This window comes from Rhinopithecus bieti, unplaced genomic scaffold, assembly GCF_001698545.2.
Source record: "Rhinopithecus bieti isolate Rb0 unplaced genomic scaffold, ASM169854v2 scaffold_2439, whole genome shotgun sequence".
Taxonomy (NCBI): domain Eukaryota; kingdom Metazoa; phylum Chordata; class Mammalia; order Primates; family Cercopithecidae; genus Rhinopithecus; species Rhinopithecus bieti.
Window position 1 is genome coordinate 195,364 of NW_016804232.1, and position 21,486 is coordinate 216,849.

Sequence of the window (21,486 nt, forward strand, 5' to 3'; positions counted from 1 at the left end):
CACTAAAGGCGAAATGTGATTTCTGTAATGACATTTCTTTTCAAACTGATAGGAACAATATAAAAATCCCATGCTTAAATAAATGAAAAGTTACCAGGTATCTTTGATGTCAGTTTGAGGACCTTTAATAATTTTTTTCTTGCCCATGTTTCAATAACTACATGACCCCATTCAACTCTTTTCTTTATAGATACAGAGTAAAATACCTTTATGTCAGGAAATTGCCCCAGGTAGGTATCCAGTGTTAGCAAGGACCCATCCACAAGTTTTTGATGGAAGTCTTCCCACAGCACATCACATTTCTAAAATAAAAAAAGAAATAAAGAGACCACTGCTGAGTTATTTTAATTGGATACCTTTCACCAAACTCCTAAAAAGTATCTGAAACTATAAAATTAGACAAGCAATACTTTCCCAGATATGAGATGCTAGGGAAGAATGAGAATCATTTAATAATGCAATAACATTTTAAGGCAATTTGGTCACTGGTTCTAGCTAACAAAACAGGCTAGCTCATTAAAATTGTATTGCTGATTCTAAATTACCAAAGAATGCAGAAACTTCAAAAGATCCCCATAACCCTATAGATGGACTTCGGGGCTAAGAGAATAATCCCACTAAGACAATTTGCTTCTGAAGCACTCCATGAAATTAGAACACAATCTACACTGAAATAAACAACAAATCATTTCTGAATCCTCCACAGGGAAAACAGAAAAGTTACAGTCATATTGGGAAAGGTCTTACCATTTATGCAGTATCAATTACGTTAAACACACAATGAATATTAGGTATTAGTATTATTACAACTAGTATTCCCACTGTCACTATGTTAAGGCATTCTCACAATTGTGTTATGAGAAAAGACTTTGTTATTTCCACAGTACAGAAGAGGACACTGAAGCCCAGAGATGTCATATAACTTGGCCAAGGTTATGCAGTTGATAAATGACAGACACAGGTTTCAACTCAGATTTGTCTCCTTGAACTCAAAGCCATGATATGAAAGTCATGATATGACTATCACACCGGGCTACTTCACCAGAGGACTTTTTAATCCCAGCTGTGTGACTTCGGGGAACTAGACCTCCCTGAATTTCAATTTCCCCAGTTAAATGAGTTAGCAATGTGAAGTGCTTCACAGAATTTCAGGCAAATAGCAGGTACTCAAGAATGTCATCTTCAGTTTTCTCTCACTAGCACATTCTGGGTCTCTTGACAGAGTCTGCTCTTTGTTACCCAATCTCTATCCTTTCTTGTTTCCTACTAACTGAACCTCCCATTTTAGCTGGGCACTTGGCCACCTAGGATAAAGACTCTACTTCCCAGACTCCTTTGCAACCACATGCGGTCATGTAGCTGTGTTCTAGACAATGGGATATACTTTCAGGAAGTGTCCTGAAAAAGAAGGAAGGAGTGGGCTGTCTTCCAGACTGCATCCTCCTCGCTAACTGGCATGCAGAAACAAGAGCTGATGGCCAGGGCTCAGAGAGTACCTTGCCCCTGAAGCCAGGCTAAAAATGGCAAACATGGGCCCCTCATACTTGTGCGGCCAATATGCAATGCCTGGACTGCCGACCTTTAAATTCCTCTATGTGAGACATAAATTTTCATCTTGTTAACTCACACACACTTTTAAAATTTGCTTTTGTTTCTTTTCACACTTTGAAAAGTAGTCCTAATTTTACAAATCTCAATTCAAGAATTTTATGCAGACCAAAACATTCAAATCCACTGTTTAAAAAGGCTCAACTGCTGACGTGAGTAGACCCTCTGAACACGCAGTATTCAGTTTCTTCATCATTACAAGAACCTATATTTGCACCTGTAACTGAGGATTCCAAAAATCCTGGCAGCTGCAAGAACCAAGGTAGGATAACAGCCATTTCCTTAAAAAAGAAATGCCAACAGTGGCCTTTGCCATACATAGAATGTAATGCAGTGTTTTGAAAAGTTATTAATACAAATTTCTATTAGTCCCTTAAAAATTCTTTTCTTTCGCGATGAATTTTCAGTTATACCACTAATTAGAAATTTACAAAGTGTTCAGCAACATGATGTTGAAATACTATGTTTTAATTGAAGAAATATGAGAAGATGCAATTACTTAATAATTGCATCTGAAAGTAATGTGTGCGGTCTGATTTGGCCAAACCTACATCCTGGAAGTTTTTGAAAGATGTAAAAGAACCAACAAGCGCTTTCTTCATAAATAAGTCTCTGTTAGTATCTCAGTTATAAGAAGATTATGAAGTTCAATGTCAGGATGTCAGAATTGTCATGGAGCAGCCTAGGACTCTGCTGTTAACACCTGTTTTCCAAAGCCGCACAGACATTCAGTGCATCACCTATCAGACCTTCCCCTGAGCTCTGGCTGCCACATCGAACTTAGGTCATCTGTACCTAAATGAGCTGCAATAACTCACCTGGAGTAGCAGACATGACAAGCAACTGCTCTTTGTTTTAACAAAGAACTTGGATGTGAGACAATCTGTGACTGGCAGTTGTCTCATGTCAGTAATCATAACACATTCCAAACACTGAGTAGGTAGACGACATCCACACAAAGGCAATAAGTACCTACCTATTAGTAGGTACAATTATTTTTCTCATTTTGTAGATGAGGAAACTAAAGCCTAAGAAGATTAAACAACTGGTCCAACATCACAAAGCGATACTCAGTCTCTGGTCCATTCTGCTTTCCACAAAGCGAAACCCACTTACTTACTCCCCATCAGCCAGACAGCCCCCAGCCAGAAACCTGATTTCAGGTGTTAAGACATGTCTAGGGCCAAAGCCTTCCTGAAGTCAAATTCCTTTTAACACTCTGACTTTGTGCTTGCCTTCATGAAGTGAATATCTGTGAATGGACTAGCTGGTGTTAAAGTGGAATGGACGCTCTTCTGAACTCCTGTCCCTGCATTTGGGGAAGGATAGTCAATAGGGGGATTGAGATGAGGGGGTGAAGTTGGGACACAATTCACACTGTGATCCATGTCTGCTAGAAATGGGCTGCTAAGGCTTGTAGAGAGGACAGAAAAGTGATATTGTTATTTTGCAAAAAGGAATCTTAAAATACTGCCCTCTACCCAAGTGATTTTATGATCATCTTCACTTTTATTTTCTTCGAGATGGACTCTTGTTCTGTTGCCCAGGCTGGAGTGCAGTGGTGCAATCTTGGCTCACTGCAACCTCTACCTCCTGGGGTCAAGCAATTCTGCCTCAGCTTCCTGAGTAGCTGGGATTACAGGCATGTGCCATCATGCCCGGGTAATCTTTTTGTATTTTTATTTCACTATTTTGGCCAGGCTGACCTCAAATTCCTGACTTCAGGCGATTCACCTGCCTCAGCCTCCCAAAGTGTTGGGATTACAGGCGTGAGCCACCACGCCCGGTCCATCTTCACTTTTCACTATAAGTTTGGAATCATCAGGCAGCAGAACTGCACGGTGCCTTCTTAGCACACTGTCTCACCTCATGATTAAGACTGTGAAGTGGGAAGAGCAAGTCAGGGGACAGGTGGACTGGGCAAGGCCCGTGGGACCCTCATGGAAGCCACCTCAGTTCTTACCTCGCCAACCATTTTCACATCTTCCCGCCCATACCAATCCGGCTCATAGACTTCATGTAGCGATTCCGTGAGCTTCATGGAGGCCTCTTGCATGCCTAGTGTCGGAGAGAAACAACTCCTGTTACACAGAAATGGGTGAGGATTCTCTTCTCCCTTCCTCCACTTTTTTAAGTGAGAGAAAAATATTGACTACTTGCTAAACATTTAAGGAAAAATTATAAAGCCACAGCTGCTGCTTGTATCTGTTGTCCTATCTTTCTTTGAGGGTTTCTAAGACTTATCACATTGCGCATTTTCTATTATTCACTTGATACTGATAGATATGGGGTCTCAGGAAAAATCAACAAATATCCTACTCTGAAAACCACAATAATCATCATGTGTCCTATTATGTGTGCTATCACTTGCCAAGTGGTGTCAGATGCTAAGAACACTGGTCCATAAAACCGCAGAGTTCTCAAACTAAAATTAGTCCTAAATGAATTTAAATACAAGGCATAAAGCATTTTTAGAAGGGACTAGAAGTAAAAATTAATAGGATTATAGGGCATAACAGTCAAAAGTGGTTAAGTGGCCTAAAATGGTAAACACGGTTAAAGTGGTTAAATGTTTAAGTTTTAAGTGACCTAAAATTGTTACAAAGAGCAAAGAAAAAAATGTCATTTGCCAGTATAGTAAGCCCTTACTTAATGTCATCTATAGGTTCTTGCAAAGTGTGACTTTAATTGATATGAAGAATAATGAAACCCATTTTACCCAAGGCTAATTCATATAAATAAGAGTTAAGTTCCCGGGACATATTTTTCACAGACACATCACAAAACTTCTAACTAAAGGTCAACACACTTCTAATATTGAACATTGAAATAAATGAGAGCAGTACATACATTTAAGAAAGATTAATAAAAACAAGTAAGATAATTATTTACTTGCTTACTCCAGTTTAGGGTCATGGGTGACCAGATCCTCTCCTAGAGGCTCAGAGTACAAGATGGGAACCAGCCCTGGACAAGACGCGTATTACCGCAGCGCTCACTCACACACCCACACTCACTGACACGCCAGTAAACTTCACCTGTATATCTTTGGGACGTGGGAGGAAGTCAAAGTACTGAGAGAAAACCCGGTGTACAAATTCCACACAGACAGTGGCCCTGGCCGAGATTTTTTTTTCTCATCGTTATTATAACAATATGATATTGAATGAAACTATGCTATTTGAAGACCTGCTGTATTATTTAAAACTATAAATGCAGTTTTAAATCAAAACTCTTAGAAATTTTAGGGTTCCTAAGCCTTTGGGTCTCAATTTTCATTAGGGATACATTTGATACGTTGCAAAACTATGGTTTGCAACATTAAAGAACAACATTAAAGATACATGCTTCTGAGCACAACATGGTGACATAAAGTATCACCCAGTCCTTTTTAGTCTCCCCCAAGGACCCCCTGCACAAAAGTTAATGTATGTACTGAAAAGTCAGGAAGACAGTTCATGGCTGAGAGCAAAACAAAGTGCCAGGAAGAGCTGGGGACTTGGAGACACGCCTCTGGCAGAAGACTCTCCCTGACAGCGGAAAGGTAGATACGAGCCTTGCTCAGTCCACCTGTCCCCTGACTTGCTCTTCCCACTTCACAGTCTTAATCATGAGGTGAGACAGTGTGCTAAGAAGGCACCGTACGGTTCTGCTCCCTGATGATTCCAAACTTAAGGGTGAAAAGTGAAGATGGGCCGGGCACGGTTGCTCATGCCTGTAATCTCAACACTTTGGGAGGTCGAGGCAGGTGAATTGCCTGAGGTCAGGAGTTCGAGATCAGCCTGACCAAAATAGTGAAATAAAAATACAAAAAAACATTAGCCAGGCATGGTGGCACACACCTGTAATCCCAGCTACTCAGGAAGCTGAGGCCAAGACATCAATGTGGCCAGGTCCCACCTAGCGAGGACTAGCAGGGATAAAAGGGGGCTGGAAACAGGGAGAGGAGAGGAAAATCAGAGCACTGTCATGAGAAATAAAAAACACATCCTGTAAACTTAAGGTCAGTGAATCCTAAGATGAAAATCATTTGTTAAACTGAAAACTTGACATCCTTGTTGGATTGGAGGTAGCTAATTCTGGGTTCAACTGAGAGAAAAGGACAAACTAAAAGATGTCTGAAATGACAGAAGTATATCCTTGAGAAATATGTATAAAAGTCCACATGTAACTTGGAGTTTCATAGCACTTGTGTTCTCTTTAGACACAGAACATCTCCCTTCCCTCAGAGCATCGCTGGGCACATTCCAGGAAGCCCTTATCAATGAGGTATCCTGCCCACATGAGCTAAAGTGACTTGACCACCATCAGATGAAGCCCTGGAAGAGTCTGGGGTAGGAAAGAAACAGTATAACTCAAGACTCTGGGGACTCTGATGAAACAAGAGTCGTGCAGGTGAAGGGACAGCAAACAAGAGACAAAACCTGAATCCGACCCCTGGCACTCTGAATCCAAGCAAGGGGGATGCGCTCTCTCACGATATGGTCAACACTGAGGTGGAGGCTACATGATCCCAAGTGTCCAAATTCACCCTCACCCAAGTACAAGCAAATCTCTATCAAGAAATATATCCCTCAAATTCATACCAAGGGTTAGTCACTAGTGGACCCCCTTCTATAATCCAGATGCCAAAAGACTTGCGGCATTTTCTTTAAATTTTTGTCTTAAGTCTGACGGAAACTATACATAGCTGTGTAGATAGGTTTTAACAACGTCTTCAGAGAAGAAAAGAAATTTGGCACTGTAGGCCAAATAACCTTTGTGATGAAAAAGAAAATCATGAATATAACCTTAAAATGAAATTATATAAGACTTTAATCATCAAGACTAAAAGCACGATGTTGCAGTAAATATACCTATTAACAGCCAAAAGTAACTACTAATTACGGGGTGGATAAGTGGTGATGGATCATTTGGACAGAAGCCATTTTGACATGGAAATTGCTTTGAGAACATCTCCTCCATAGGATGCACTTTAATGGATACACAGGTGAGAGGCTGCAAGCCTAGCTCCAGACTGGCAGAGCTTTTAGGGATTTAGGGATTACTCTGCTGACAGAGTGTGATGGGGGAAAAAAAGCTAAAATACACATTCCCTTCAGAGTAATTTGGCAACATCAAAGCAGAATAGGTGCTAAATGCTACCTCTGAGGTTGAATAATGTACAATATCCAAATTTTCTTAAAAGATTAGTGATTCCTAAAACTGTAAGACAAATGCCCAGCATCAGATATAGAAGAATTATTATTATTTTACTATTGGATGGGAACCACTTCACTCTCTTCAAAATTTTGGACCTTCTCCAAGACATTTCATAAAATGTTGTCTATTCCCATTCGCAGCCAAATTTGTGAGCTTCTATTTTCATCCTTTAAGACTTGTTGCATAGATTGCACTACTTTATACATACTCCTTGCTTAAATAGCCTGAGAGTATGTGTTTTAGTTAAAAATAACATCAGTTAAAATAAATAACCAGCAGCAAGGATAAACCATTAAAAGAACGTCTAAAATACTGCAAGTATCTAGCAGCTTTGTCCCATTGCTTAGAAGAGAGTTGTGTAAAAAGACAGCAGCTGCCTCAAAGGAAAGCAAGAGTGGGCATCTTTTTCTTAGACTCTCAAGGAGAACAAGGATGGGACCAAGAGTTGGAATAAAATAGGCAGTTGGTGAAGTAACTCAAGAATAGTCAACCCTACCCCTTAGTTATGCCTACACATAAGACACATAAACAAAAACTATTAATGACACCACCTGCACTGTGCTCCATTTAGAGAAAGATCTGGCATGTTCATCATCCATGTGTCTGGCCCCCGCTGCATGTGCATGCCAGTGACTCCCAATTCTAAATTCCTACTGTACATCTCCACTTGGATGTCTTATTAATACCTCAAACTTCACATGTCAAAAACAAACTTTAAATTTTCCTGTCCAAACCTGCTTCGTCTCCTTTTCTCAGTTCTCATGAATGCCACCCAGTTGCTTCAGTTCGAACACGGGAAGTCATCCCAGATTCATCCTCCCAAAGCTCAGTCACCAATTCCACCTGATTCTCAAATCCAGCCCCTTCCTTCCCTGCCCACTGCCCTTCCCTGGATTAGGTACTCATCACCTATGATTTAGATTAGATAACATAATCCACGTAACAGGGTTTAGCAAAGTAGCTGGTACAAGCTATTGTCAGCCATCTAATACAAAATATTTTTGGAGGCAACGTAACAAAATAATTAAGACTATTATTTGCAATTAATCAGCCTTTGTTAAAAACTTGGTTCCATTACATGTGATCCGTGTGATTTTAGGCAAATTATTAATCACCTATAACCTCAGTTTTCCAAAGTGTAAAATACCAATAAATATACCTGCCACAAGGTTATAGGGAAAATTACATAAACTGAGGCATGTCAAATGCTTATCTCAGTGCCTAGCACATAAGTGCTCAATAAGTGTTAGCTAATAGTATTATTGAAGTATTGGACTAGACTTCTACTAAATCTCCATGCAGTTGCACTTCTTCTAGCCTGAATTCCACACAATCACAATAACTATTTTTCTAAAATGCTAATCTGATCATGGGACTTTTTCCCTTGCCTACAATAACTCTAACAATGACTCTCCTGTCTATTGATAGAATAAAATTCCCATATGATATGATACATGAAGCACTTCTTTATATAAATGCTGCCTGCCTTTCCATGTTTCATCCAGCTCAATTTTCTGCTTGCATCTAACTGCTCTGTTTGTTCCCTCAAGAACCCATGCTTCCTTCTGCTTCCTGGTCCAGTTGTTTCTTCCACCTGCAATGTCCCTCTGAAATCTATCTTTCTCTAGAAAACCTAACCATTTGATGGCCACCTATGACCCCACTTCTTGGGTTCATTCAAATGTAAGTTCCTTGGAAGAACCATTCGTGCCCCAGTCTCTTGCCTCTCCTAAGGTGGGAGTCTGTCCTCTCTTATGATGGCACTCAATGCACGTATCTATTAAAATACCTATTACTATGCCCATCTGGCCTTTTTTATTTAACTGTCTCCCCACTCTGTTGTGAGCTCCTTGCAAGCAGGCACTATGTCTTGTTCATCTCTGCATCTCCCTGTCCTAGAACAGTGTCAGGTGCACAAATGGTGCTCCAGACGTGTTTGCTGCTAAAATGAATGCAAGCATGAGATCTGCCTCACAAAGCCTAAGCATCCGCAGAAATCATAAAGACCCACAGAGGAGAAGCCACCCAGAGATCAGTCATAATGAAATGATTAGAATTCATTTAACCCAACTTCACAGAATCCCAGTTTTGGGGTCTTTGGGAGCTTCTGAGAGACATGAAGCACTTCATAGATGAGGAACCCCAAAGCAACTAAGAGACTTAATGATTTTCCCACAATTGCGACAGGACCCATGACTCTCCAGGGCTAGATATCACTTTCTCCCATGCTGCCCTGATGCTACCTGCATGACAGCAGGGTTAGTTAGCCAGAGTTGTCCTTGTGAAAACAAGAAAAATTACCCATGAAAACCTTTGAAAATGTAAATTATGATCTACTTAAGGCATTGATATGGTTTGGCTCTGTGTCCTTACCCAAATCCCATCTTGAATTGTAATAATCTCCATGTGTTGTGGGAGGGACCCAGTGGGAGGTAACTGATCATGCGGGTGAGTTTCTCCCGTGCTGTTCTCATGATAGTGAGTAAGTCTCATGAGATCCGATGGTTTGATAAAAGTGAGTTCCCCTGTACATACTCTGTCTTGCCTGCTACCACGCAAGACATGCCTTTGCCCCTCCTTTGCCTTCCGCCATGATTGTGAGGTCTCTCCAGCCATGTGGAACTGTGAGTCCATTAAACCTCTTTTTCTTTATAAATTATCCAGTCTAGGGGCATGACTTTATTAGCAGTGTGAGAACAGACTAACACAGGCATATACCTTGTTTTCAAGTTTGGTCCCAAAACCCAAAATGTGTTCCCAGGAACACTACTCATTCTTCACAAGGCTTTGAGAAGAGAGAAGGGTCCTGCAGTCAAAAAACTCGGAATTCCTGCCTGTCCCACGGGATTTCTGGAGTTGACTTTAGCATATTAAGGGCTCTGAGAAACTCAGTAGTAGCCTGTTTAAAACTTCATTCCAATCAGCTATAGACAAAGTAATCTAAACAGAGATCTCTTTTTTGGAGCATCACTTGTTAACATAGTCAATCAGCAAACCCAAGGTGGGGAAAAGCTGAGAGAATTCTTTTCTCCTTCATACGGAGCCATGGCCACTAGCCCTGGAGTGCAGGCGCAGTCTGCCAAAAAGGCTTATTTGATGCTTTACCCAGCTTTTCTCCGGAGCTCAAGCCTCTCCCTCAGGGAATTCTTCTAGATCACATTAAGGAAAACAATTATGCCAGTCTTTATAAAGCAGCACGCTTTATAAGCAGCACAGACCAAATCGAATAGACTTGGGAAAGAGAACTCATTTTTTCATTCAACAAACTTATCCACATTTTCAAAAAATCAACTACCCAGAAAAAGTCCTATGCTAGAAATAATGTATGATTTCTGTGTTCAAATCCTAAATCAATAATAAAAGAAATACCTAGAGTGGCTTCTGTTTTCTGACTGAACTGTTACAAATACTTAAGGTTGATTTGGCAGTAATTAATGATGAGCTCCATCAAGCTGTGGAAGTTAAATTCTCTGAGACTTACTTCTTTGCAAATGTAAAATCAAGTTAATGACATTGATAATACGGCTATGTTGGGAAGTTAGAAACAGGTAATGTGCCTAAAATGCTCAGCACAGACTCTAGCACATAGTAAGTGCTCACGAAAAAGTAATAGTAGTAGGCTGCCATTATCCCATTGTATAGATGAACTCTGACTTGTGAAACTGATGCCTACTATTGGTCATGTAGTTCAAAGGCAGTAAAAGACAATAGATAAAACCAGGGCTCTGGAGAAACACAGAACGAAATATGCAATCTGGTCTTGTTGTTTTCTTGGCATGCAACTTTGGATGAGCTATTTAAACTCTGTTTAAAAAATCACTTTTTCTTTTTCTTTCTTTCTTTTTTTTTTGAGACAGGGTCTCACTCTGTCACCCAGGCTGGAGTGCAGTGGCATGATCTCCGCTCACTGCAACCTTCACCCTGGTTCAAGCAATTCTCCTGTCTCAGCCTCCTGAGTAGCTGGGACTACAGGCATGTGCCACCACACCTGACTAATTTTTGTATTTTCAGTAGAGATGGGGTTTTGCCATGTTGCCCAGGCTGGTCTTGAACTCCTGGCCTAAAGTGAGCCCCTCACCTTGGCCTCCCAAAGTGCTCGGATTAAAGGTGGTGTTAGCCACTGTGCCTGGCAGTAACTCACTTTTCTTATTGATAAAATGAAGATAATAAAACTACCTGCCTTATAGAGCTGTCATGAGAATTAAAATGCTATGCCTGGACTATAAAATTCATAAATATATTTTAGTTTCAAAATCAATTTTGCCAATTTTTATTATTTTGGCCATTTTATTATTATTATATTTTTATTATTTCATTATTTAATAACATGTTTGTATTCAGTTTTACACATCCACATTAAAACTGTGAGAATAAATTCTTAGAATGAAACTGGTATGTCAAAAAGCATACCAAATAAATAAATAAAAGTTTTTACTAACTGCTCTCCAAAAAAGCTATCCTCCTGGCAATACATGAATGGAGTCCACTTCCCAGAGCTTTACCAGTACTAAATACAGCAGTATTTTATTTGTAATGTCTTTGAACATTTGGAGGAAAAATGATAAAATCTTCTTTTCGACGCTACTTAATATTCTTTGATTATTCATGAGGATAAGGCTTTTTTGTGTTTATCACCCATCTATAGTTCTTCTTTGGCTAATTTTTCCTTAGAGTTTTCTGCCCAATTTTAATTTAACCAATTGACCTTCATTTAGTCTACTCACTGAGCTCTTTATATCTTGATTTACTTTCATTAACTATGTTGCCAAAATGGTGTTTTTAAAAAACATATTAAGGTCTACATACTTATGAGGTCAAATTTCTCCATCTCTATGGAGAGATTTATGGGTTTCTGCCTTGCGAGTAACCCTTATAAAGACCTCTAGAGCCTGGAGACTAAATTTACTGTATTTTTTTCTAGTACTTTAGCACATTTCTTTGCATAGTGATACATGGCAGACACACCTGACAGTGATAACTTAAGCATACCCTGAGAATCACCCTGTATGGTAGATGCACCTGAATATGTGCTCAGAGTTCTGAGCTAAGAAATCTGGGAGTGGCCAACCCAGAGATTCATTCCTTGTCTACAAGGAACATCTGAGCCGTGGAAGGTGAGCCATACAGGGGATTGAGGCCATGTGTTTTGGGTTAAACGAAGGTTGCCAGGTGGAGGTTGTTAGGTAGAGGGTGCTAAGCGAAAATGTTACAGAAACTGCATTGCTTTCTGCAAATGGATGCAGTTCTCCTGCCCAGCCTGCCACCACTTGGCGGTGCGATACTCCTGCCCAGCCCTGCCATGATTGGGCCCACTCTGTATGTAAGTTTCCCACTAATAAAATCCTGTGTCTTGTTTGCTGACTCTGGTTCCCTTTTTCGGCCTTTTGAACCTGGTGCCATCCCTACTGAAGTTAATTGAGTCCAGTACAACATATTTACATCTTTACTATATCTGGAATTAGGAAGGAGGGAGTAAAGTGTGAGGTTGAGAATTTCACTGTTTTCTAAGTGTTTGGCCAGTTTTCCAATACCCTTTGTCAGATGATCCATTCTTTCCCCACAAAATCTGCCTTATGATACATCATATCCATGGGCACACTTGGCTGTGACTCAGGGCAGGCAGCGTGATGATGGATAGCAGGCACAGGCTGAGCCCACCTCCCTATTGCTCTCTTCCCCCTCCTCCAGTGGCCTCATTTCCTTGCCTTACATGGCTGAGTCCCAGAAACTCATGCCGGGGCCTCTCTATGCCCGTGCATTGCATGTCGGTAGGGCTGCAAGTGCTGCTAGTCCACACAAGTCACAGCCAGTCCAGGGCCATGTTTGCTGATCATCTTCCACCTGCCTCTGCCACCATGTCTTGCCCCTTCCAGTGAGAGGGCTTAGGTGAGAGTCTGTGAGTGCTCCACTCTTGGGATGTGGTCTCCCTCAGGAGGTAAGCCAGCTGCAGCTTTTCTTAAACAAGGTCTCAGGCTCACTCTAAGAAATTTTCCTGGAAATCTTTGGCATGTAGGTGGCATTTATTTCTAGTTTCCAGCATAAGGGCAGACATATTTTTTTCCTTATATATTCTGATTATCATTTCAATGGGAATTTGGGGGTGGGTGGAATGGACCACCTGTGTTCAAGCACCCATCTTGCCAGGAAGCCAAATGGCTTTGTAATTAACACTTAATCCTGTCACTCATGAATTCCAAGAACAACCTGTGCTTAGTAACATGCAGTAAACAACTCATACACATTACCTTTGATTGCTGCTAAATATCCTCGGAGTTCTCGCTGAAGTCTGGTACCCTCTGCCTAAAAAACACAAGCACAGATGCTAAACATCTAGTCTATATTTTGCATGAAAACATCTAAGAAGTGTTAAGTCTCAAAGTTACTATTGCCAAAATCTCATTCTTGAAAAAAACATAAATATGTGGACACAGACTAAACAAGGCAATAATGTCCATCAGTCTAGATATTTATAGAAATTTCATTCCACTTCAAAGAGCAAAAGGAGAAGGCAAGATTTTGCTATTAGACAATACAATTCATTACACAGCCTCTAATTCAAGAGCTATCAAATTTCTAGATTCTGACACATGGGTTATAATAGTAGGGAAGTGATCACCATTATCTAATATGGTAGCCACAAGCCACATATGGCTGTGAGTACTTGCAATTGAGACGTACTGTAATGGTATTTTCCATTTACAGTGTAAGTATATTTTATACAACAGATTTTAGAGACTGAGTACCAAAAAAAAAAAAACAAAAAACAAAAAACCTCATTAATTTTATACAGATTACATGTTAAAACGATAATATTTTGGGTCTATTGAGTTAAACTACATTATTAAAATTTCACCTCTTTCTTTTCACTTTAAGGATGTAGCCACTAGAAAATTCTAAACTATGTAGTTTGCATTATATTTTTATTGGACTGCACTGAAATAGAGAAACTGTTAAATTGTAAATGTTGACACATGAATGCCTGTTTTGGTTTGGATACCTTTTTAGAAACTCCGAGACTCTCTGAAACTAGGATGAGACTGCAAATAGTTTACTTTGGAGTTAATCAAAGAAACGCCAATAGGAGAGTAGAGAAGCGAGGAAAAGAAGGGAAGACAGCGGATACAGGGAGCATTATCAAGCAAGTTACCACTGTGGGCAACTGGATTTCAGTTCCCCTGGGGAACTCTGGAAGACAGTGTCAATGAAACACCCTATAGATACCCTAACTGAAAGGCAAGGAAGCTGAGGCGTTTATCCAATATCTCCTGTCAGCTATGTTTCTAGAGCTGCTCCTAGGGGACACTAATTCCCCAATATATCTACATGGGGCAGAGAGGACTCCAGAAACCAGAGAAGCCCTCAGGCAAAGAGTTACCAATGCTGGCAAGTCAGTCTGGTGGGCTCAGAAAAAGTAGGTACTAGGGGCATATGTCTGAGCACCAACAGTAGCTTCTATGATTTTACAACTGAAAATCTATTTAAAACATGCATGCATTTTAATTGCATAGTCATTTAACAGAATTGCAGAGAGCTAGCATACAGGACTCCACCTTGAGCTCAATAATTTCAATAGTCATGTTCAATTTAACAAACACTGTTAGTATTTGCCCAAAAGAGTGGTGGTGGGGGGACCCTCTTTCCTCATTATCATCTAGTGGGGGAGCTAAAATATGTAAGCAAAAAAAAGAAAAAAATGCACTGCAAGGCAGATTACATTTAGCATTGCAACCGCCATTCAAAGTGTTGGAGTACAAAAACAAATGCCCATCACATTTAAAGATAATGATTAATACAAAGAAACTGAAAAGAAATAAGACTATGCTTGACAGCAAAAGGGATTCTGAATTAGGATATTTTCCATATAACACTTGCATTGTGCAGGTATAGTGACATTATTTCTTTGAAATCTATGCAACACTGAGGTGAGGTATTCTGTATTTGAGTAAAGCTCAGGTTATTTTTGTAGCTCTATAAACCCAGTTACTACCAGACAAAAGCTTAGGATGAGTCCGTTTGCTGGCACATATGAACTTCAAACACAATGGTTCTATCAGAATGGCAAAGCAGAAATCAAAGTACTAAACAATTGACTCCCTTTCTAGTGTCTCAACATGGTTTTAAATCAAAACTCAAGTTTTCTATTCTCTTGTTGAAACACTCAGAAGTTTGTGTGATGGCAAATTCCATCAGCTAGAGAAAATAAAGCAAATCATGGTGGGGTTCCAAACAGCAAAGTGTAGTAGAAAACTATTTCCAGAGAGAGGAAGAGGAGAATAAAGAGAAAATGCTCATGATAAACACTTGAGTAAAAGTAGACAATGAAGAGGACCCAGAGAAGTCAGGATGAAGTCCTCAAAACCACCAAGAAAAGTATATTGGAACAAAAGAAGTGGGTCTTTCCCCTTCTAAATATCCATTATGTGAGGGCATTGTGTCACATTCTGAGTATATAAAAAGTGGAAAAAATATGGCTTTGATATAATGTCATATAATAATTTTGGTAGATTTTATTATTGTCAATCTATGCTGCACCTCCCTACCAGATCTGTCACTGGAGAAAGATCATACTTCCTGCCTCAGCAACATCAGGCTTGGCTGTAGGATTTGACTTAGCCAATGAAACATGAGTGGAAGTTACATGTCCAACTTTCAAGCTGAAGCTGTAAGAGCCATCCCATGCTCCTGCCATTTCTTTCCTCTCCCCACACAGAATTTGTTTCTTCAATCTGGATCCCAGAGCGAAGGGACCACAGAGCACAGCCACCACCTGCATTTTCGTGAGTGAGAAACCTACCTCCAGTGTTGAAAGCCACCGAGACATTGCTACCATGGCGTAAACCTAGCCCAAACTTCCGATAAAATGATTCACCATCAACAGAGGAAATGCCAAAATGTGGAGAGAAGCGGAAATCTAACCAATAAAAAGCCCACTCGAGTTAGTGAACAGAAAGGGACTAATGGCATTTACAGAAACATTTCAGAAAAATCAAACTGGAAAGATTAAGGACAAACTGAATGGTTCACAAATGGAAGCCCAAGTGGTGGTCAAGCAATGGAAAGAGACAGAATGGAACTGAGAGAGAAGCAAGCTCCAGCATCATTTGTCCCATCATATTTCAGACAATTTCGGAGAGAATAATATCTGAAATTTACCTAGACAAATATAGACCCAAACCAATCTAAAGCCTAAAAACCCTAAAAGGTACAATTAGGAGGGCTTGAATCCATTAAGACCACATTTCTCAAACTATATAATTGTAGAATCTGGGGGCATTTAGTGCTTTGTCTAGGGCACATATATCCACAAAACAAAGCTGAAAGATCTCTCTGGAACATCAGTTTCTTGAGGTGAAGGGAAAGAAATGGAAGAGAAACCATTATTTTACAACCACTAAGCCACCTCTTATGAAGTCGAATAAAAAAACAGCATGGGAATGAAACACAGAACTTCACAGATTTCTGCTGCTTTCAGCTGCTGCTTTAGGATTCTGCTGTACCAGTCATGGTCCTTCCATGGAAATGTGTGAGGGACACCGAGTTAAGCAAGGCTTACTTCTCACCCAGAAAGATGTGTTCCCTCAGTTACACAGAGCCGGCCATGAAAAGGGATGGTTATGAGTCACCAGGATTGCTCAGAATATCCAGAAATAGCAAAAAAGTAGCAGTGAAAGGCATTCTTTTCTCAAATGTTGAAGGAATAAAGTTATATCAAATTAACCCCACAATTAAATAATTGCCTTTTCCTTCAGTAGAAATAAAGTGAAATAATTCAGCCTCCAATCCATATACTGGATTCATCTTGTCAAAGGGAAGGACTGCAGACTTTTTTTTTTTTCATGAAATAAGAAATCCAGAAGAGATTTTTTATATAAGAGTGGAACACAGTTCAAAATTGTGCAATAATTACTTAATAAATGAGTTCAATTTAAGCAAATAAACTAAAGGCTGATTTAAACGACTTTCTTCTTTTCCAATTATTAAAATTCTTAATTTTCCCCATAAGTATTTGGGTTTCAAGAACCACAGTAATAGCCACACTTAATTTCATGTAAATTTCGACCTTAATCAAAAGGTAAAAGCTCTGGAGAAAATCCTCCACCTACAATATGCCATAAAGTAGTTTTTTCTATACAAAACTTATTGCATAACAAAATTTCCTTAAGATCATTATTCTGCAGGAATAGCAGATGTTTGAAAGTAAACAAATTCTTATAACATTGCTCAGATTTCACTGAATTTGAAGTTCATTCCAAATTCCTTTGTAAAGTATCATTTTAGTAATTCAGCTGTGAATTATGTACTGCACATGTGTGTGCAGATTGAGATTATATGCCTGTATTTTCCCTTCTTGTTTCTTTATATCGTTTTCTACAAGATATCAGGAAACTATTGTTCTATGTCCTGGTCACAGGGATCATGGCAACAGGAGGGCAGGGGGGTCTATTATAATTAAGTTGTCTGAATTGCCTAGTAATACTCCTCTTTGGAGAAGATCCAACTGCATGAAGATGCAATGAGTATGGGAAATTACTGAGTCAAGCTTTTTTTTGTTTGTTTGTTTACATACACTGAATTTTGAAGCCCTGCAATATACTAATATTAGTAAATACATATGCCAAGACTTCAAGAGTCTTGAAAAAGGTATAATTTTGTTAGTTTACCTTTAACCTAGTTATTTCTGCCCAGAAGAAAGAAACCATACTTGAGACATTAATTTAATTTAGTTGCGGACAAAATTCATAGAATGAATTAGTGATTCCTAAGGAACTAATAGAGCAGCAGCAACCACTGCACAATTTAGGGGCACCATTCCTACATACTACCATGTGCATGACACCCCGGGGTGGGGATGTGCATCACTATAGCCCCAACTGCACAAGAAAAACCAAACCCTGTGGATTTTATTAGTAAGGTTAAGCAGGTCTGGAAAATACGTCAAACGATAGGCATTTAATACCTGTTAAACAGGCAATAGTCCGTTGGATTGGCTTTTTTTTTGGGCGGGGGGCAGAGTCTCGCTCTGTCGCCCGGACTGGAGTGCAGTGGCCGGATCTCAGCTCACTGCAAGCTCTGCCTCCCGGGTTTACGCCATTCTCCTACCTCAGCCTCCCTAGTAGCTGGGACTACAGGCGCCCGCCACCTCGCCCGGCTAGTTTTGTATTTTAGTAGAAACGGGGTTTCACCGTGTTAGCCAGGACGGTCTCGATCTCCTGACCTCGTGATCTGCCCGTCTCGGCCTCCCAAAGTGCTGGGATTACAGGCTTGAGCCACCGCGCCCAGCGAATTGGCTTGTTAATATATGGTCAGTGTAGCACTGACTTATCTTTATAAGTAATTTTTGTTATAAAAGAAAAGAAAGACAAGAGGAAGAAAATATCACACACAGTATGCAAAATGTTTCATTAAGTTGCCTCTCCAACTCAGAAACTGTGAGCTGACATTTTAAAAAGGGCTCAGGTGGAAAGCCAGCATACTAACATCTGCATGAAAGGTGGATCTTAGGAGACATAACTTCATAAAGTTGTAATTTTACAAAGGTGAGTCCTGTCATCTCATCTGTGATCATAAGCCTATAGACATTCCCAGAGTTACATTATCATTTTGACCTTTGATGACATTTTCTCTTGAAAATGGCTGAAGTAACATATCAAAATTAAAACTGGCTCAATTTCTCAGAGTTCAGACAGGTTAACTCAATCTTGAAAGCAATGATAATAAATTTGCTGATCATTTTTGAAGCTTAGAGGAAAATTAGATTATCAAGGAGATGAGATTTAATGAGCCCATAATCAGCACCTTGATTAACAGATGACTAATAACATAATATCTGAATCCACTTACGATCAAAGACATTAGGCCACTGAGCACTACAGGCACTCCTGGTTTGTTAAGAAATAGAGCTCTCCCTATGAAAAGTTCAGGTGCTGTTAAATGGGAAGATGAGAGTTTTTCATAAGTAAAAGCACCAGGGTCTCTGAAATTTACATTTCTGTTTCCTTGCTTTGAGCTCTTTGCACTATCAGAGCTGTCTGTCATTAAGAAGCCAGCACTGACTTCATAAAACAGTTTCTCTTTTTTTATTTCTTTTTTTCACAGATATTAATGCAGAAGCTACAAGATAGAGATGAAATAAGACTGGATATTTGCAGTCATATTCCTGGGATGGTAAGGCAGGGAGTGCATGGAAGGAAGAGAAATGTCAAAGAGAACATCTCAGTTTCTACAATTTTATCCAAGATTCGTGGCCCAGTTTCCAACTATCCCTGTCACCAATTCCAAGAATATCTACGATCTGAAAACTGATTATCACATACTTTCTAGTTTCAACAAAACAGTATCGAATTATGATATATCAAAATATATCATAATTATGGAAGTATAGTGACATCATCATAATCACATGTACAATCTCTCCATTTATTTCCCTTAAGCCAGTCAACTTTTTTGAATTTATACAGATCTCCATTCAGATCTTCTGGAAAAGCTAACCCATATTGTGTTAAACAGCCATTAAATCATCACAGCATGCAGACTGGATATAGCTGGAAGATCTGCTTTATTGCCTTGAATTTGTGACCCTTGAAAAACCACTCAGTTGTTTTTCTCTCTGTGTGTGTGTGAGGAGACTTGACTTACAAGGTGCATTACGGGCATGATTTAAAATCTTTTCAGCCTTCACCTTAATAGCTAGAGCACAGTATTGAATATATTGGTAGGGGAGGGACATGGAGAGCTGACCCAAAAATCAAGGGAGACTTTAAAGGAGCTCCACTTCCAGCAGCAAGTCCTCCTGTGACTTGCTGTTCAGTGTCCCCTGCTGTGGGTATAGATGCTAGCTCTATCTATAACATTCTGTCGTGACCAAATCAGACAGCAAGTACAAGGACTAGAAAAACAACTGCTGTGTCAAGGCACAGAGATGCACTGATGGTAGAGAAGGAAGGGCCTTGGCTATCATTATTCCAGGCCTAATCAACAGCCAGAACATTTCTGAAACTGCCATTTATGATGTCTGTGTTAGTTTGCTTGGGCTGCCACAACACAAAACCACAGACCAGGTGGCTTTCTCACAGTTCTGGAGGCTGAAAGTCTAAGATCAAGGTGTTGGCAGGTGCAATTTCCCCCCATGGCCTCTCTCCTTGGCTCGCAGATGACCACCTTCTTGCTGTGTCCTCATGTGACTTTTTGTCTGTGTGCATGTGTCCCTGTTGCCTCTCCCTCTTCTTATGAGGACACCAGTCCTGCTGGATTAGGGCTCAGGTATATGACCTCACTCAACCTTAATCACCTCCTTAATGACAAAACAGTCACATTCTGAGGTAGTGGGGATTAGGAATTCAGCTAATGACTCTGAGGAGAACACAAATCAGTCCATGATGCAACAATGAAAGTATTTGATCTGGCAAAACAATCACAAAGTCTAACACCTACTGAGTGGCCACTTTGATCCAGGCATTGTTCTAAGTTTCACAACTCTGTTAGCTCATACTCCTCACAATAATTGCATATGGTTGGCACATTGTTATGAGAAAACGGAGGCACAGAGGCTGAGAACTTGCCCAAAGTCACACATCTAATAGATGGCAAGCCAGAATTGGAATCCAGGTAGGCTGAATTATTTTAGCCCTATGATCCACCTCAAGAGCCCACCAGCTTGATCCCTGCTCTCCCACCTCTCTGCCCCAGGGTATAAAGGATGATGAAGGAGAAAGCTGCCCAACAAGAAGCAACTGTTGATAAATGAGGATAAGGTAACTAAATGCACCATTCTCCATGCTCTCAGGATATAGTACTCATCTGTAAATAAAGATATCAATTGTTCACTAGTTTTTCTCAAAGGCCCACAATTCCACGGAGTTTATTAGATGTGATTCATATCACATAGTGGTTAAGTCTACGGGCTCTGAGATCACACTTCCTGGCCTTAAAATCTAAGCTCTGCCACTTCTAACCATACAACTTGGGGCAAGTTACTTAATCTCTCTAGGTCTCTGATTTCCTCATCTATTAAATGAAGATGATAACAATACCCACCACCTAGAGCTATCATGAAGGTTGAGGGAGTCCAGTTATATAAAGTATCTGCTGAGTGCCTGGCACATATCATGCACTCCAGAAATGCTGGATAACACTATTATCATTCCACTAACACTTTGTAAATGACAAATTATGCAAAGGGTAGGTGTTTCACAAATGCTTGATTGACCTAAGTTCTGCTACATGTCATATTGTAAATGAATATCTTCGTGAGGAAGATGCATGATGAAAAACCTTCCCAAAACAAGCTACTTGGGAATTTATAATGCTTCCTTGTTTTTTCATTTGTAGTTTTAAGTATCAAAGACACAGTTATGTTTTTCAGAAAGTTATTTTATAGCTTTGAATATTGCAGTAATAGAGGCTCCTAGAGTATACAAGAATAATTTATGCAGATATAAAAGAACCAACTAACAATGGATATGAGAAAAATCAACCCAATACGATAGACTACTGCCTGAGGAAAAAAGAAAGCATGAATACTAAAGGAAAAAAGAAAATTAAGTTCATTTCCAAAATGAAAACTTTTATGACATATACTCAGTTTTCTCATGTAAAACAATTATAATTATGTATTGCCATGAGAATCAAGTAGCTAATATACAAAACGCTTTCTAAATGTCAAAGCCCTACTTGTAG

The 21,486-nt window shown here is 39.8% G+C and overlaps 1 protein-coding gene across 3 annotated transcripts in view; it reads right to left on the reverse strand.

Annotated features, from left to right (window-relative positions):
• AMPH (amphiphysin) overlaps nt 1–21,486 on the reverse strand; it is a 256,655-nt gene that overhangs the window by 111,209 nt on the left and 123,960 nt on the right. For all 3 annotated transcript variants that reach the window (XM_017867370.1, XM_017867369.1, XM_017867368.1), the window contains exons 3-5: nt 13,056–13,110; nt 3,572–3,666; nt 207–302 (exon numbers count right to left, since the gene is read on the reverse strand). In XM_017867370.1, coding sequence (XP_017722859.1) covers nt 207–302; nt 3,572–3,666; nt 13,056–13,110 — 246 coding nt within the window. The remainder of the gene's footprint in view (nt 1–206; nt 303–3,571; nt 3,667–13,055; nt 13,111–21,486) is intronic.